A 19,168-nucleotide genomic window follows, 5' to 3' on the forward strand; every position below is an offset into this window, starting at 1 on the left:
ATTACAATTTCTGACTACATTGCTTGTCATGTTAAGACAATGTGCTTTTAAAATTGTGCCATAGACTGAAAGTTGTATCACTTTCTTTGGTTGTATCTCCATTGAAGAAATGTCAAAGTTAAACCATGCATCTACAAATATTGTAAGTTCCTGCTGTTAGATGATTGTGGGTCTAATTGGCCTGCTGGTATCTGATATCCTGACGTCTTACGCTTCACTGCTCTCCGGCCTCCCAGTGACCACCTTTATCTGCGCTGACGCCATGGCAGACACTGAGCTGGAGGTGCAAATAGGGAAGGTTTCAGGAACCTCTTATTGCTGTACCAGAAGGTGTTGTCCTTAAACCACCTCTTCCTTACTCTGAACTCTGCAGGGGCAGATTGGCACCACAGTAAGATAATTATGAGCATCTCATACTTCGATGTGCAAAGTGACGACTCAAAGTGGTTCCCCTCTCCCATCCGCACAGGTGATTCTGCCAATGCCGCGTGATCTGAGCAATCTCAGGATGTGGAACGCGTTACCCTATGCTAACTAATCTGGAGCACACTGGATTCTTTCATTTCAATCTGTTTTCTTCTTAGGGGGATTTTGTCACTGTGCAGATTATGTAATGCTGGAGGTGACTGCACAAAGACCTCAATCTGTCACAAGAACCATATAAGCTGCAGCATGTGCAAACGACTGCATGCAGAAGTGTGCACCCTCACCTTTTACCTTTTTTGGCAATGAGTATAGAAAATAAAAACAATAGGATTTGTTTTTTTCTGTTTGTGAATGCTTTGGGATTAGGTTTACTCCACCAGTTTGGAAAATCTCAGACATTTGCATAAGGTTAAGATCTACGGAAAGGTGAAAGTCAATCCACGGCAAACACCGAAACCCCAAAGATGTTATTTAACAGTTTATAAAACTTGAAACTAATCTTCCTTGTGTAAGACCTGATTCTGATCTAGAAGTCCATAGTAACGTATGTTTTCTGCAGATAAAACTCTGCTCAAGTTAAGCACTAGTTATGTTACGTTCTTTCCCATTATCAGCATGGTGAATATGTAACTGCCCCACCCAGACGGCTTTGTCTGCTCTCATTCTTTACTGTTGAGGTCAAAGGCTGCTGGAAAGTCCAGTTTGTTTCCTTGTTGCACAATTAAGTCCTCAGATAAAGCAGCTTTCAAGAAAAATAAAGACAAAAAGCTCATTTGCGTGTGGAGGTGGCAGATGGGGACTATGAGGTAATAAATCCCAGCAACTAATATGAGATGTTTACCTGTGTAACTGAAAGACGGGGACGGCTTTATTAATGAATGAGGATTTGCAATGCACCTGCTGGTTCTGTGCCAGATGAGCCGATCGCTTTCCACGGGAGACAATCGTGCCTGCTCGTGCTCCACAGACGTTCTGAGTGAAAAGACGTCTCTATTGTCTGCACCTGTGTTTGATCATCATGTGAGATTACCTGTCAACACTCAGCGATGCGGCACAAAAGTGAGAAGAATTCAGTACTAGCTGTGATGTGCTCTGGAGCTAAACTTCATGCTCAGCTAAAGGTGAAGTGCATCGGCCTTCAATTGAAGGGTTGCCAGGGTTGCCAGCCAGCCAGCTAAAGGAGCTTTTGCAATCTTGCACCAAGAAAATTAGCAGCACAAAGTCCAAGACTAAAACCAAACCTGCAGGCTTTTGGGAACTACCTTTGGCAGAAAAATAGACTTCAAAAACTGAGGCAAAAAGGATTACTGGCTTAAAACTTGTAGAAGAGGATTTGGGAAAATCTCCCTGCTTATTTCAGTAATGTACTGATGAACTGGATAGTTTTAAGCACGTTTTCTTCTGAACTTCCACAGACCTGTTGTCTAGTTTGAGGGACAATTCCAGCTTCTGGTGATTTCCTCTGGTTGTTTTTTTCTTCCATCTTTCATTCCTGTGCCGTCTCTGCCCCCTCTGTCACAGCATCTCTTCTCCCTGCCTGGCTCGCCTCCAGTCTGTCTGCTGCAGTGAGAGTGAAGCTGGAGTTCAGATGCTGCAGCACGTGCAACAGGGCAATGTGGAGCCTTCCAGAAAAGTGACACCACCAAGCAGTCTCGCCAAGGTGACTTTGTTTTCACTCTGCACTCTTGAAGGACACCTACTCGCGTTAGATTTGTTCTCTCCAGGAAAAAAAAAAAAGAATCCATGTGAGTCTTCTTTTACTCTCGGATCATTCTGATCATTCTGATACAGCAGCAGAGAGGTCGTCTGTGAAAAAACCACACTCAGGAAGTAAAACTCAAATATGTTTGAGCAACTTCTTCTCTGGTTGGAGCATTTGGGCCGCCTGTCTCTGCACCTGCAGGACCGCCTCGCTCTGTGGCCCTCTCAGATGATCTCATCCTGCAGGGGTCGGCGGGCTCCACCGCATGCTGCAGCCGCCTCAGATGAAAACTGCAGAGCAGGTGTCTTGTCCCTTGGATTTGTGTGTATGCGGCCCAGACAGTGCTGAGTTTCTGCTTAAATCCCATAAACAAATCTGACTGATTTTCACGTCAGGAGCCTCAGCTGTGACACCTGGTGACCAAAGTGGAAACTGCAGGGAGGGCTTTCACTCAGTCACTGAAGAAAAGCTTCATTAATGCATCAGAACTGCATGCAATGATGCTGTTTGGTGCAGAAAAACAAATGAGACATGTCCTATTTGGAGGCCTTTTTTCTTAAAGCGGGTTTTGGAGACTTGCTTTTCGAAATAATATGATGCATGAAGAATGCAATTTTTTAATCATACGTTTTATTTTTTCTCTCACAAAAAACATTTCCACAAAAAGGTTAATCTGGATGCCATATTTGTAAGTTACATATTTACAAATGGTTTCTACTTGCTGTTGAAGTCCAGATTCCAACTAGAACTGTTTACTAAAGGGAGGCATAAATCCTTCCATGAAGAGAGAACCAAGACAGGTTGATGAATCCCTTTGGAGAACAGCAACCCCTCACATGTTAGAGCCAAGGTGTTTGCAGAATTTGATCCAGCAGAAGAAGTCGGGAGCGTTGCTGTGAATGACAATAAGCCTGAACTTCACATAGTCTGGAAAATGCAAACGTTGTGTGGAGGCCGAGAAGCACTGCAGTGGTTTAGCCTTCCTCTGCATTTGCTGCCATGGGCTTGTAGAGTTCTGCTTGGTCAGACTCTGACTGCAAACTGTAAACTACTCTCTCTGACTTGGCACCACTTTGTGCATCACAAGAAGTGACCTTAAAAGGCTCTTGGGTTTAATTATTTGTTGAAGTATAAATAAAAGTCCACGCTGGCCTGCACCGTGGGTTATCGGAGGCGGTGCCTGGGTGTGACGTTGTCTATAATGCGAGGGCTGCTGTGGGTCATGTATTGCAACGAAGGGTCAAAGAAGTTAAAGGGTGGAGGGTTTTGCAGGTAGTCCGGGGACGAGTGGGGGAGGCTGTAAGAAAAAGGAAAACAATCATAAAGCGAGAGTCATCACAAACACATGGCACAATTTCAAATAGGTGAATTTTTGTCGATGCTGCTAAAGTTTCTGTGCACATCTGATCTTTTCTGGCTCTGCTATATATTTATGTGTGTAGACAATCAAGAATTAACGGTCATAGAAAACATGCATCTTTGGCGAGCGTTCAAGAACGTGCGAAATGCGGGTCCTTGAGTGGTGTTCACACTGGACATGCAGGGAGGGGCTTCTTCTTCTTCTTCTTTTTCTACTGTTCACTAGTGCAGTGTTTTTCAACCAGTGTGCCGCGGCACACTGGGAGATGGTCAAGTGCACCGTGGAGAAATTGCCCTCATTCACTGATCTAAAAACATTTTCCATCTCCAGGATTTCAGCTCTTTGTTCATCCAAACAGGCCCTGATAAAACACTGAGTAGTTAGGAATATAAAAGATCTTAAAATTACTTTTTCTTTGTGTTTATTTAATTCTATTAAAGACATTTTGATAAGAATCACGGTACCGCGATTTAGCTGCAGCTATAACTGTGTAAGGAAAAGTCCCGCCCCTTTAACTGTCTCCGCCAATCATTCTTGAAGGCTTAATCACATGTCATCAGTCTGACCAATCAGAAGTGCTCAAAGTCTTCACTTCCTTGTTCTTAATTCTGCTGATAAAGTTGCTCAGTTCTAACAAAAATACCAGCTAAAGCTCGTCTTTAGCTGCCACAATTATCACAAAAATCCAGGGGAGGGGGGGGGGTCGATCAATACAGACCATGAATTTCTGCTTCTTTTTTTTTTGGATGCTGGTGTGCCGCGGGATTTTTGTCAGGGTTAAAGTGTGCCGTGGCTCAAAAAAGGTTGAAAAACACTGCACTAGTACATGTCTGCTACCTACAGGTAAAAGAGTCTTGGTGGGAAATATTGAATAGTGCAAATCTCATAAATCTTGCTCCAGGTTTTTAATTTCATAGCTCAATTCCTATAAATGAAAGACTTGCTGTCATAGAATTACGGAATTATTTATTTCTCCTTCATGATCAATTTTCAAACCATTAACACTTTGGTGAATCAAACAGGACGCCATCCATACCTCAAAATGTGCAGTTACATAGACCTTTCTTTGGAAGTGCACGCATGAACGCAAGTTGCTGAGGGTGATGTGCTTCTTTTAACCCTTGTGCTATCCTAGGCACTTTAACATTGGGAGTTGGGTCATCTAGACCCACTAGACAGTGCTCTGAACCTTTTTTCTTCAATGATTTGTGATCTTCACTGGTGTCCATGGATTACATGAAATCTTTCCACCTTTATCCACCTTTGTCATGGTAGGGAGAACATGTCAATGTAAGGGAAGGGTTATCTAAGATAGCACAAGGGTTAAAGCTGATAGAAACATGAAACCCAAACATCTGACTGCTTCTAGACTTGCTGTTGTCAGATTTGCAGCTCAGATGTTTCAGGCTGAATCTCCTTACCACTGCTCCTTCATGAAGGAATATTTGTACCACTAAAATGAGAACAAAATGTAACGTTTTGACATGAAAATGAGGCAATGCTGCACGAATCTCTGTCGATCACTGACACAAGCTAACACTTCCAAAGCAATCATTCACCAGAGATGTTTGAAAATAACCTTTGCAAATCCAAGTTCCTTTGGAGTCTTATTGTTAAAATGAGCATTTCATGGGGTTGTTAAGTGTGGTACAATGGAATGACCAATGGGGTGGAATATTAGACGGTTTGCGGGTTCTAAACCACAAAGTTAAGCAAATGAACTTTGTTAAGAAGTCCCAAAACTCAAGTCCCTGAATGTGAGACTCCGTTTTCACTGCTGACCACCCGACTACCACACGCCAACCAGTGCCTGCACGCCGTTTAGCACATCCACTACTCCATGTCTGCCCGAACATTATTGAACTCTTTTCTTGACTCTTACTTCATTTTCTCTAACGAATGTGCCACCAACCTCTTTCTTTGGGCCAACATCGTTGTTGCAGTTGCAGAAGACATTTGTTTTTATGGTTTTGGTTGTTTGGTCTCACCGCAGTTCAGGTTTTAAGCCTGAAAACTAATCAGTGTCTGAGATAATAAACTGTTTCAGAACCAAGCTCTGTCTGTGAAAATGTGTTTGTATCTGCAACTCAAGGAGGTTAAGAGCCTTTTCACACCAGTAAATCTGTGCAGCGCCAGAGTAAGTTTGACTTTAATGTGGTTTATTTGGTAAATGAGATATCTCTGTTCCATCTTAGGCAACACCAAGGGAACATGAACACAAATTCTGCAACAAACCTATGATGCCAATAACATCACACCCCATTTTGCAAGTAAACTGCTCAGAACACCAGTCCATCTTTTAAAAATGCTTAAACCTTTGCAGGGTCATGGGGATGCTGGAGCCTATCCCCATCCAAGTCCATTTCAGCACCACACTCACATACCAAAGACACAATTTGGAGTCACCAATCTACCTATGAAACATGTTTGTGGACTGAGGTGAAGCTGGATGGCCTGGAGGAAACCCGCACATGCTTACAGGAGGGCCCAGCTTTGAGCCAGCCTTCTCACTGTGAGCGGAGGTGCTAACCACTGTGCAGCCCATTCTCAAAGGAGCTCACCATAAAACCACAAAGCTTACTGTATATTTCATTGAGCAACACAATATCATGCATTCAGCACATCCACATGCTCCGTTTTTTATGTAAACCAACCAAAACAAAAAGTGGGCTACGGCCAGCTGTTTGGTGTGTGAAACAGTGGCATCCATGCTCAAGCCATGAAGATGCTGAACCAAGCGTACAAGCATGCTCCAGCATGGCTCAGTACAAAGTTCTGGGTGAGAGGCCTTCAGTCCGGCTCTTTACACTGAGTCTTTGTTTAGTTTTTATACCTGTTGACATGTTGTTATCCGTCATTCTTGCAGTCAAATAAATGACATTTAAATTACAGCATAATCCAGATTTCATTTTAATGTAATTTACAGTAAGCATTGAAAGTAATTACATCTCCTTCGTGTTTAAATAAAACATCATAAACCTTTCCCTGCATCACGCTTTGGATAATCCTACAGTGTTGTGTTAGTGTTGCTGCACCCCCCCATGTCATTAGGGTCTGCTTTAGCGAAAGCGGGTCTGCCATCAAGGGGATTAGGGTCTCTAAGGCCCACTAACACCTGGTCCAGATGTCATGCATCTGCACTCACATATGCTGGAGCTTCAGTCACGGACAGACTGCTTCTTCTCCCACCGGAAATGACTGAAAATCGAATTCCTTCCAGTGTGTGAATGCTGATGTTTTGATGAGTGTGTGTGTACATGTTTCTCTCTCATCCTCATTAGCTTCTGTTGTACTAAAATGCTTCTGCAAGCAATCCTCAGGGTTACACATGGTAGTTTCATTTACACCCAAGCTGTTAGAGGGAAGTGTTTTGTTTAATATAGTAAGAGTGTGGGCAGTCTGTGGGCCAACTGAGACATGAAATTCACAGAAGACGTTGCTGCAGCAGCAGAACAGTGGACAGGATTTACAGCCTTCTACAGCAGCAGATGATTGCCGCCTCACGGAGCTGCAGCCACAAGCATTTCAAATTCTGCACCAACAGATAATCTGCCTTAAGAATTCACAGAAAATTAGTTTTTTACATCCATAGTTGTGGCTTCTCTGCAGAGTCTAACTGCGCCTGACCTTGTGTGCCTGAACCGGACGGTGTGTGTTTGGTGTTCGTGTCACTCACTCTCCTGTCACAGTTTTCTTGCGGCAGCAAAAACAGGCCAGAACTGTGAGAAGCAGCAGCAGAAGCAGAGGGATGCCGATGCCCAGGCCCACAGCCATGATGAAGTCCTTGTTCGTTTGGATGACCTTCCCTGTGTCTGCAAACGGCCAGAAAACCCCAAACAACAGTTACTTAGTCATTTACATTACTGCACAAAAACTCATAAACTATTTAGAATGTACAGAAAACAAACTGTGTTTTACTTGGTAATTCTCCAATAGGGTTATAAATAGAGTTCTGCAAGTTCCTCTCACACAGTATAGGTAACCTCTTTTTGTTTTCCTAATGGAATCCTTCACATTACAATATTACTCTCTGAATTAGAATAAGGTACATGACTCCTGTATTACTTTATTGTTGCTTTTTTTAGAAACATGCAGAAGCAGAACCCAAGTGACAAACGGTTGGAGAAATAGCATAAACATGAGGGTAATTAATAATAATAATAGTTAATAATACATTTAATTTCAAGGGTCTTTTAATTTAGCAAATACCAATGAAAACATGATTAAATAACATGAGACAGTGTACACAAAGGGTCCAAGATGTTAAAATCATAGCGAAACAGCTGCAGTGAAAAACAGCTACAGATTCAAACACAGGGAGAGTCAATGGTTCTGATAACAGGGGGGGTGAGTCCCAAAAGTCTGGGGAGCAGAGCAGTTGCAGGTTCTTCACCCCGTGGTGCTGATATGGGTTAAGGAACAGTCAGAGGATGGGAGGATGAAGATCTGAGTGAGTGTGATGAAACAGCGATGTGGAGGAGACTGGACAGGCATGGAAGAGAGAAAGAGGTTCAGGATGGCCTTAAAGGTGAACTGCAGGAGTTTGTCCTCAATTCTGAATCTGACAGGAAGTCAGTGGAGCTGCTGTAGACCAGGTGAAGTGTGGAAAGGGGAGGGGGGTCAGTAATTATACAAGCAGCTGAGTTCTGGACCAGTTGAAGCTTGATGAGGGATTTGTGGGGAAGGCAGAAGAATTGCTGTAGTTGATGGTGATGAGACTGAGGACCAGTGGGGTCATTAATACAAAGAGAAAAGTTATTTACTGAAAACCAGATCCAACTTTAAAGAGGTGAGTTTGGTTGACAGATAGAGCTGCGTGTCATCAGCATAGCAGTGGAAGTGGATGTCAAATTTAAGGAAGATTGTTTTCACAGGGTTACAGTCAGTTAATGAAAAGGAAGGGCTCCAGGAAGGAGCCAAAAGATGCCTATAAACGATTAAAAGTAGCTTCTAAGAAAAGAATAATTAGAAATATTTATAATATATCTTCCTGGTATGCCACCCAAAGTCAGTCATGTATATAGTTTTTACTAGAGCTGTTTTGAGTCTTTCGTTCCTCAATTTTAATTGTGTAACCCTTGTGCTATCCTAGGCACTTTAACATTGGGAGTTGGGTCATCTAGACCCACTAGACAGTGCGCTGAACCTTTTTTCTTCAATGATTTGTGATCTTCACTGGTGTCCATGGATGACATGAAATCTTTCCACCTTTATACACCTTTGTCTAGACTATGAGAACATTAAAAAATTGTAAATCAAATGTGCAAAAAAGGCATCACAACTGATCCACTTTAAAGTTGCATTACATTCTCCTTTACACTTGCTATTTTATATATAAACAGACAGTTAATGACACTGTAGGAGGGTTTCTGACTTTATAATTCAAACACAGCACACCAATAAAGAAGTTGGAGAACCCCTGATGGAGAAAAAGAGTTTGAGTGTTTTTCTTCGATGTAAATCAGCTCACCGATCACACAGGACTGGCTTTCCTCCACATCAGTGCTGCCGTTGCAAACACACCTGTAGCTCCCATAGGTGTTGGAACACAGAGCAGGATAGACACACATCACCTCCCTGGCCTTGCACTCGTCCAAATCTATCAAACAGAGACCCACTGGATCACACTTCAACAACCACTTTTATTTCTCATCAAATGCTTCCAGTTTCGCTAATTCACTTAATCAAAAGCAGAAAATTCAACAAAACAATGTTTACCATCAACTTCCACTGCCTTGATGTCACAATAATTGCTGACTCGGGACAGATAGTCTCTGATGTACCAATGGGGGGTGTCACTGGACACCGCCACCCAGAACTCCTCCGCGCCACCTTGGGACGCCGTCTCTCCTTCTCTCCTACTGATGTTGTAGAACTTGTTTGTGAAGCCTGATTTCAGAATATCATCCAGCTAAAGAGGAAACAGAGATTGCAATGAACTGTAACAGGTTTGGGTCAACGGTCTTCCGTTGGTCTCCAGCTCACCTGTTTGAGGCCATCCCCTTTGTTCGTCCTCCAGAGCACAGAAACATTGAACAGGTTATATCCTGCAGATCCAGACAAACACGTTTTTCTCAACAAACAGAAACAGAGCAAAGCCATGACACAAAAAACTATGGAGGTTTCTTACCTGGAGGATTGGAAGAGTCACCTGCAGGGAGACAAACAATGTGAGTAACAGAATACAGAGCAAACACCCCTTCATCTAAAATCCCTCACAGCTCCAGAAGAGATGCAGAGAAGAAAGAGGTTCTGAGGAGACTTCACAGCAGTGACAATGAACAGAAATCAAAGTTAATCCTGGATATTTTGCATTTTCAATGATTCAATGAAACACTCTGCTGGGTAATAGTTGGTGTAATGTCAGTGATGTTCAAGTCCCACTTCGATTATCTTTTGATCTAATTTCAAAGTGTTCCCAGTTATATTTTAATAATGTTTATGTTGTTTTTGCCAATTTAAAAAAAAACAACCTGTGTTGTTTTGTAGGACAAAGTTTCTGCAGAGTGGCAGTAGGTCATTAGAAATTCACCTCTGAGCTGTGGGCCGGCTGCTGTGTAAGCCAACCCCACTCCCCATTACCCATTAGTTTACACTGTCTCCCACTAGCTCACAGTCCCTCACACCCTTAATTGAACATTACTGGTAATGGTGGCATGATTGGAACTATCCAGTGGTGCTGTTTTGAGCCGGTGACCAGCTCAGATGAGGAAGATCTATGTCTGCAAGTGGAAGCATCAGAATGGAGCAGAGCAGGGAGCTTGTGGCCTGCCCTGCATGGTTTCTGTGTCACAGATTTGCTTTTTTCAAAAGACATTTTTTTCATCTGCTCCTGATTCCCAACGATTTGAATAAAGAAATAATCAGAAATATACTAAATATACAAGAACATGTTAAAAACTAAAATGACAAAAGCAGTGAAAGTGTGGGCTAACTTGTAAAAAGTGATGAGTCTCTGGAGCATTTTTTGTTGAACGCAGTTTTACCGCAGGAGCCAGATTTCCTTCAGATTGGCTTCCACAGCTGATGCATTGACATCTTTACTGCTGAACTTGAACGCTGCGAAGCACTGATCCATACTTAAAACTGCAGCTCTCAGAGTCGAAGTCATTGATTTCTGCTTTCCCCCTGCGGCAGAGGAAACTCAGCCTTCTTTCTCTGAACCACTTTCTTTAAATTTAATGCTTTTCAATGGTTTCCGACCAAAAACAAGCTTTTATCATTTTTCCTTTTATCCTCCTGACTTTCAGGAATAACAGTGATTATGGATTTTTTTTTCCTGCTTTGCTGACTGACAGATAACTTCTTTCCTCGTATTTTTGTTGCACGATGTGCTTTTTTGGCAGCTGGACTGCTGTGAGCATTGATGCTTTGTAACATCCTTTCATGCCTACACACTCATCTTTATGTACATTCAGCCTGATGCGGCGCGCTGGGAACTTGGTCAGAAGCTAAGTGTTCCTGAGTGCAGACTGTTATTTGCATTTTGAATTTGTTTACATTTGACATCCCTGTGCCTTTAGAAGAGAGATAATAATAGTGAGGAAGATGAGGGAAGGTCCATAAACATTAAATTCTTTCAGATTTATTCAACATGGTAACAAAAGTACCATGTTGCACTATTTCACTTATTTTGGAAGAAAGTTGGATCCACAGTCCTGCACATACCACATCCTTCTCTGTCCTTGCTGTTTTGATATCTGCAGACACATTCAAATGAGCCGGGCTTGTTCTTGCAATCATATTTGGCATTCTGGCAGGTCATGAAAGCCGCACACTCATCTATATCTGCAAGACAGACAAACACAAACAGTGACTGTGCAGCACAGGCATGCTGGGACAAGAAGTCAGCGGTGAAGTATAGGCTGGCTCCATGGTACCTGTGCAGTTGAGGCCGTCTCCAGTAAAGCCCTGCTTACATCTGCAGCTGTAGTCTGACTTTATGCTCTGACATTCAGCGTCTTTGTGGCAGGGGAAGGGGAACGGGGGACTGCACATGTCTGAGGAGGAGCACAGAGGCAAAAGTGAGGAACTTTATCAGAAGAAAAAATAATAGCTGATCAAGTTTTAACATTCTGCGCAACTAACCGCGTTCAAAGCATTTGTATCCCACTCTGCCGTTGGGGAAGGTGTTGTCGGGACATTCTCCACAGGTAAACTCTCCAGGCTGGGACCTGGACTGACACGGTACCTCTGGAAAACAGGGTCTGCCTCGGCACACATCTGTGACATTCCCACAGAACTTCCCACTGAATCCCTTCGGGCACAGACACCCCAGAACCTGCAGTTTGGACCAAAAAAAAACAGTCAGTTCTGTTCTTTACAAAGAAATTACCAAAATAAGTTTTCTGTTGTTTTTTTTTTTTATAGATGATCTGATTTTTGAAGTTTAGATTATTTTTGCATCATTTTGATGCTTAGGATTTCATTTTATATGAGCAATAATTTCTACTTATATAGAGTTTAAACATCCAATAAGAGTTCCTACTTTAACAATGGATTGATCGATTTAAAGGAGCTTCTCAAAGCAGTGTAATCTTAGTCACCTCCATTTGTGAATATAGTCTTATAAATATGAAGCTTTTAAACTGCAGTTGGAATAACATACATTTTGATGTCTTGTTTTTTTTCTCAAATATTCATGGAAAACTAATAAATTCCTTATTTAGTATCAAGATAATAACATTTTTGTACATCTTGAGAGTCATGAATTGTCTGAAACATTTTAAATTCTCACTCCGGTCATCTTTTGATCTATTTTAAAATCATTTTCAATGGTCTTTAATTATGATTATCCTTGTTTTAGACATAATAAAAAAACTGTCGTTTTCTAGGACATAGTTTCTGCAGAGTGGCGGTAGTTCATTAGACAATTACCTCTAAGTTGTGGACGGGATTGTCGATACAAAGGAACCCTTCTCACACCTCCCATCATCCATGACTGAGAGCTCTCTGTTTACATGCTGTCCCGCTAGCCTACAGTTCCTCACACCCCTAAATGAACATTGCGGGGCAACAAAAATTGCGAGCAATATTGAAGCCATCCAGCCATACAGTTTGGATCCAGATTCCAGCTCAGATGAGGAAAACAAAGACGTTCATGGATTTATTTGTCTGCAAGCGGTTGCATCAGAATGGAGCGCAGTAGGGAGCATGTGGACCCCCAATTGTAGTTTTTACGTCACTGCTTTTTCAAAGAGGTTTTTTGGTCTGCTCCTGATTCAGATATTTCTTTAAAATGTCCTCCATTATGAGAAAAATGCTACAAGAACATGTTAAAAACACCAAATATAAACATTTAATTGGAGAGGATCTTTTAGAGATTCAAGCAGTGGCCCTGTTGTTAAAGAGTTTGTAGGAAAATACCCCACAAACTATGTTATATTCAAATAATGATCAGGAAATGTAACAAAAGTTCAAAAGGTTCTACCAAAACCTTTTCTGAAAAACAGATGCACAGCACCAAAAATCCATTACCTGGAATTTTCCCTGCAGATGGTTTTCAATGACACTCTCTTGCAGACAGGTCCCCCCATTGAGGCAGCTGCAGACTCGCAGGATGGGGGTGAAGAAGGAGCTGGCTTTTAGCGTGTCACTGACCTTTATGGTCAGCTGGACCGGCATGGTGCTGAGCGGCATCCATGTGAGGGATCCAGAGACTGAAGAAGCAAACATCACAGAACTGAGATGAATGTCATTAATACAGACACTCTACAGTTATGGTGTTTTTTTGGTGGGATCTAACTTCCCAATGTCCCTTTGGAATGAGATCCAGTAGTGGTGGATAATGGAAAAGCAGGTACATTTGGTTGAACATTAAGTATCTTCTCACCTTCGCCAATGGAAGCCCCCACAGGCCAGGGTGAGAGCAGTGAGTATGTGATGGGGTCATTATTGGGGTCCTGAGCAACTATTTGAACACTAACCCGAGAGCTGACCTTGGCCTGGATCACGACGGGGCCTGTCACTATAGGAGGCATGTTACCTGCCCAACCACAACGCATTAGAAGAGCAGAATGGCAAAAACACAGGAAGCCGTTGGGATGTAAACACACTCACCAAAGAGGACAGCGAGACTCTCAAAGCGTTTCTCAGCATTCAGAGTTAGCAGACCCAGGTCAGACATGTTGGACGCCAGCGTGTCATGGACGCACGACTCGCTGTTTTCACAGACCTTCCTCACCTCATTGACTTTAAAAGGACCAGAGCTTTCCAGGAGGTCAAAGGTGGAGGGGAACACCTGAGGAACCCTTGGAGGTGAGGAGAACAAGAGGCTCTCTGGTCCTGGTACTGCCCCTAACAGCACACATATGAAATGGAGTTCAGCGTATTGACAGATGTACCCCATGACAATCTGTAGGCTCTGTGAAATACATGAATCGAGCATAAAAACAGCACCTGATAGAATACGCAGACGTGTATGTTTACGCTTCAATACCACATTGACTGACGCTGACACGTCCTGTATTTCCATGTGCCGAAAATTATTTGCTCCCTTCCTAAAGTACATGAATACACTTCAAAAAACAGTGGTGGAGCTAGAACAATTTGTATAGGAGACGGGAGGGGGGCAGAAGTCTTTGGAAGGGTGGCAAATTTTAATTTAACGATTTAAAAAAAAATGTATTTGTTATTTTAGAGAGCTCAAAAAGGTTAGTGATGATTTATCAAACTTTGTAAATATTGATACTAAGATTGATTTAGAAATAGGGGGGAAAATGGGTTGGGGTAAGCTTCTTGCTGGGAGAGGGGTGCTGCCCCCCTTTGACCTCCGTCGCTACGACCCTGTAACAACTGAATCTTAAGAAATTAAAAATTGTCTCATTTTTTGTCTTGCAAGAAAAATAATCTCATTAATAAAGTTTTCAACAGCAACATAGTCTTTGTTTGTAAAAAATGTGTCTAGAATTTGTTTCTTAAAATAAAGAATTCTTGCAAAGACCAAATTTTTACCCCTTTGGCAGATTTTTTTTCTGCTTATTCACTTTTTTTTTCTTTCAAATTTGCAGAATTTCTGACTGACTTCTAGGGGACCTTTTTTTTGCAGAGCGTATTCAAATATTCAGAATGCTAATCCTTAAAAAAGCTGAAAATATATCCAAATTATATGAGTAAATCCTAAATTCAGTTTTCACCTATAAACAAAGGGACAGTAAAATGAACTGAACTGATTTAAATTAGAAAAAATAAAGATTCAGACAGAGCAAATATCCAGTGTTAATCAACTGCTATGTACTCACAGTACATATTTTGGAGCATTTTGAGCCTCTCCTTCAAAATAAAATACTGTCAGCTAAGTGAATGTTGCACTCACAGGACAGACCAAACTGATGCACGTCGTCCTCCGTGAGGGGCTTGGAGTCTTGTGAGCGTAGGATCTTGCCGTTTGACATGAGGAAATCGTCAGCGCCGCTGGAGCTCCAGAGACCCACCAAACCCAGAGTGCGGTTGTAGAAGGTCTGAGGGACCTCCATCGTGGCTTCCAGCTGTCTGTAGCTATCCTTTCTCCACACGACCACATGGAGTCCGCCGTCATAGACCACTGCGCACTTATCCATGGAGGGGCAGCGCACTGCAAAGTTCTTTTCACTCAAATATACAACACCTGAAAGGATATGTGCAGCAGAGATTGCGATTTTTTTACTGATTGAGCAATATATATTTAAATTACAGGTATGTCAGACATAGTTTAATGCAAAAGCAAAATGGTTTGATGTGTTTTTATTACCAACTGTGACGAAGACTTCTGTATCATCCACAAAAACCTTCAGTCCATTGTCTTTGTCTGAACATCTCCACTCAATCTGAAAGGGGTGCATCAATCACCATTAGCAGCAATCACTACTTAATCATGAGTCCCTTTGAGAGGTTGTTGGCCTTTGAGGTTATAGTACACTCAGAATGTTTACCTTGCCAAAGCTTTGGTGGAAGGCTGCCATGCGCACCACCACAGGGACATCAATCCGTTTCCCTGTGTTTGTGTAGAGCTTGTCCATCTGCCCTTGAAGGGTGAAGACATTGGAGCCGGTGCTGGATGAGAGGCGTAATATGACAAACTCGCCAAGGGCCATGAAGCAGTACTTTGTTCCATCAAAGGTTATGAAATGGAGGCTTCCGTACACCATGGCTGCAGGGACACGGATCGCATATTACTAAAAAGATCATACATTCCAAATACATTCCTGGATGAGGCTGAGTTTTTGGTTTTGGGTCCTCTCACCAGTTCCTGGTACTGCAGTCTTAGACTGGGCGGAGCCAGCTGGACCATTCCAGCCGTAACCCTGACAACGATCCAAAGGCCTCTTCCTGAGATAAAGCTCACATAGAGGAGACTCAATACAACACCACTGAAATGGCAGGAGGTCTTCATCTGCAGAAAGATGTGTGAGGTACTTTTACAGGATGTAAGCACACATGTTACTTTAGACAGTCACACTAAACATCCTACTTTAATGTCAGATCTGAGAAAGACGGCAAAGTTTTTTACCAATGTGTTTCTGTGAGCTCTCCTTGGAGAAGTAGCGTTCGTTGTATCCAGCCAGTAAGGGGCCTTCTAGGTCATAAACACACCTCTTCCCTGCTCCGAATTTGTTGGAAAGGAGTGACCTGAAGACCTGCCCTGTACCCCCCCATCGCTGAGCCCTCAGCTTCTGTACCGTTGGGCCTGGATCAGCGTCGTCCTGTAAGAAGGACTGGTCCTCCAGAGCCTGGTTGCGTGTGCAGGGACAGCCAGGCAGCAGCCCTGTCCACTCAGCAGGGGCGGGCTCTTTCATGGCCCACATCCGGCACTTCATTTGAGAATCAGCGTTTGACCCATCTGCCCAAGTTAGATTGTATACCAACTGGCCTAATTTTCCGAGAGTTCCCTTCTTTCCGTGAGGCCTGTACCTTCCCCCTGGCCCAAAAAGGTTGTCTGCAGGGTCTGTGACCTCCATGACGGAGGTTCTTCCGTCTGTGTAGCCAATTAAAGCGTTGTGATATTTCCTCAGCCCCGGACCCCAGCTCATGTTCCCGTATCGCAGGAGGGCAAAGGAGCGTGCTGCGTCCATGGTCAGGATACACTGGAAAGTGTTGGTCTGAAAATAAATGAGAACTCTGTTGATGATGGGCTAACGAAATTGACATTTTTAATAGAACCAGAACAAAAAGGTTTACTGTTCCAGGTCCTGTATCACCACAATCTTACCTGAAGGTGGCGCCACACCTCCACATATGGAAACAGATTGACTTTCTGCTTAAATGAAAAAGGCTCATGTTTTCCATAACAATACTGCTTGACCCTTGTGCTATCTTAGATGACCCCACCCTTACTTTGACGTGTTCTCCTTACCATGACAAAGGTGGATAAAGGTGGAAAGATTTCATGTAATCCATGGACACCAGTGAAGATCAAAAATCATTGACGAAAAAAGGTTCAGAGCACTGTCTAGTGCAGTGTTTTCAACCTTTTTTGAGCCACTGCACACTTCAACCTAGACAAAAATCCCGCGGCACACCGACATTCAAAAAAAAAAAAGAAAAAGGAGAAACTCTATTGATAAACTGTCCCTCCATGATATCACATGCATTTTTGTGATAATTGTGGCAGAAAAAGCTGGAAGTTGCAGCTGTTTTTTTTAAGATGTGATAAAAGTTGAGTTAAAAAATTAAAAAACAGTTTGATTTGTGGTCGTTGTGGTTTCACGACGTTAAGAGGAGAGAGTCGTGCGCCCAGACGCTCACACTCTCACTTTAACCCAATGCATCATGGGAGATGTAGTTCAATAATCCGCCGAACACCTTTTTCTGCCACAATTATCACAAAAATGCATGTGAGATTGCAGAGGGTCTGTAGATCAATACGAACTATGAGTTTCTCCTTAATTTTTAATTTTTGGATGCCGGTGTGCCACGGGATTTTTGTCAAGGTTAAAGTGTGCCTTGGCTCAAAAAGGGTTTAAAAACACTGTCCTAGAAAACGACACTGGTATTTAAATTAGGGATACAAATAGCATAATCGTTATTAAAAGACCACTGGGAACACTTTACAACAGATCAAAAGATGATCAGAGTTGGACTTTCAAATAAGACTCTGTCCGTAGTGGGGCTTCATTTCAAATAGAATTTCTGAAAGTCTGAAACACAGACTTTAAAAAGAAAAGAGAAAGGAAGCGAACCTCTGAAAAGTTGACTTTTTGGTAGGAAACAGGCATCACTCTGTCCCAGGTGATCTTGAGGATCCATGCCGGCGTGAAGGCAGGCCTGCTATTCTTGGCCTCAAACTTTGTCACTTCATCAGCTGTTCGATTGAAAACTATCTGCGAGAAAACATCTGACACATCGCTTTTGTTGTATTCCTAAAGGTTTGAAACAAGAGAAGCTAGATTAAGACCAAGCAGTTGATTGGTTAAAAACAGGCATTTTCTCCTTTTTAATTTTTTGTCTGATTGCAATCATAGCAGCAGATTAAGCTCAAATGCTGTTACACCTGTTTAGATCTAACCTTATAATGCAGCTTCCCTACTCCTTGGGTCAGGTCCACATCGTCCCAGAACGCAGCCAACATCGCCACCTTCAGGTCATCAGGAAAACCGCTAGCCGATGGAGCTGGGAGGAGAAACTGCTCATTCTCAGCCAAAGATTGAAACTGGACCAGGCCATTGTCTGAGAACTACAAAAGGAAAGAAGAAAGAGACACAAAAGGCCAACAAACTCCTGAGTTAATGACAAACTTCTCTGTTACCACAAACTCTGTCCTTCTTTATCATCAAAAATAAAATTAGGCTCAGCTCCATGATAAGATTTACTCAGTTATCAACATCCATCAGAAATAACTACTTAGGGACTTACAAACACCCTGTTGAACGTTTTCCCCATGAACGGAAACCCTGATGGTGGAGCGATGTATGGAGAGTTTCCATCTTCTGAGTCTATTGTCACTTCAGTGTCTCCAACCTCAGCTCCAAAGGGGTAAAGGGTGGCCTCTGTCAGGAAGACAAAACCATTTGCTCATCATTACCGGCTGCATTATGGGACTGGGACCATTTGTTACTGTCTTCTACAAAACAAAACCCCCAAATTATTTCTTAAGTAAAGTTAAATTAGGGTTAAGTGGTCACAATAAAAGACCACCAACAGATAAGCTAATTTTTAAATGTTCACCCAAAATTAAATTGCTCTGACTTTTTGTGATCTTTTGACACACAAGTTATATCTTTGTATGATCCCCTTTTGTGTTTGAGGCTAAACCTTTAATATTTTTTATTATTTGATTGTATATTCCTTTGAAGTTTCTTATTTTAATGTATTGTTGATGTAAGATTTTGAAAAGTAACATTTAACTTATCTGTCTGTGTGTACTCAGAACCCAAAATAAAATAGAAAAACATATTAAAAATGCTTCACAAATGCAAATATAGGCTTGTGAATTTTGCACAATTACATGCAGTTGGAGTTGGGTATTACAAACTACCAAAGACTTAGAAAAAATAATGTGAGAACCCTTCAGAGATTTATCCCACATGCTGCAAACAAACTCAATCATGAATTTAAAATGCAGTCTCTACAAACAAAAGACAATGTTCCGTCAATAAATAGAGCTAATAATGACAATTTGAGAAATCAACTTCATGTATTTTAAGATTGCTGAGTAAAGACCTCAGTGTCCTTGGAAAGTCTTTCTTTTTGCCAATCTGGTTTCT

The 19,168-nt window shown here is 42.2% G+C and overlaps 1 protein-coding gene and 1 long non-coding RNA gene across 2 annotated transcripts; one reads left to right on the top strand and one right to left on the bottom strand.

Annotated features, from left to right (window-relative positions):
• Nucleotides 1-1,258: 1,258 nt before the first annotated feature.
• LOC105355740 lies at nucleotides 1,259-6,470 on the top strand. The gene is made up of 3 exons (XR_002291782.2): nucleotides 1,259-1,485; nucleotides 1,948-2,086; nucleotides 5,684-6,470. It is a non-coding gene; the product is annotated as an uncharacterized LOC105355740 (long non-coding RNA).
• On the bottom strand, nucleotides 2,741-15,114 carry LOC101155537 (mucin-like protein). Its single transcript, XM_023963724.1, has 13 exons — nucleotides 14,803-15,114; nucleotides 13,548-13,784; nucleotides 13,321-13,473; nucleotides 12,966-13,147; nucleotides 11,577-11,769; nucleotides 11,369-11,488; nucleotides 11,157-11,276; nucleotides 9,619-9,639; nucleotides 9,474-9,535; nucleotides 9,207-9,399; nucleotides 8,959-9,087; nucleotides 7,165-7,300; nucleotides 2,741-3,425 (listed from the first exon to the last, which is right to left on the bottom strand). The coding sequence occupies exons 1-13, from the start codon at nucleotides 15,044-15,046 to the stop codon at nucleotides 3,293-3,295; spliced, it is 1,923 nt and encodes a 640-aa protein (XP_023819492.1). The 5' UTR covers nucleotides 15,047-15,114; the 3' UTR covers nucleotides 2,741-3,292.
• Nucleotides 15,115-19,168: the final 4,054 nt, after the last annotated feature.

Source organism: Oryzias latipes, chromosome 15, assembly GCF_002234675.1.
Source record: "Oryzias latipes chromosome 15, ASM223467v1".
NCBI classification, from domain to species: domain Eukaryota; kingdom Metazoa; phylum Chordata; class Actinopteri; order Beloniformes; family Adrianichthyidae; genus Oryzias; species Oryzias latipes.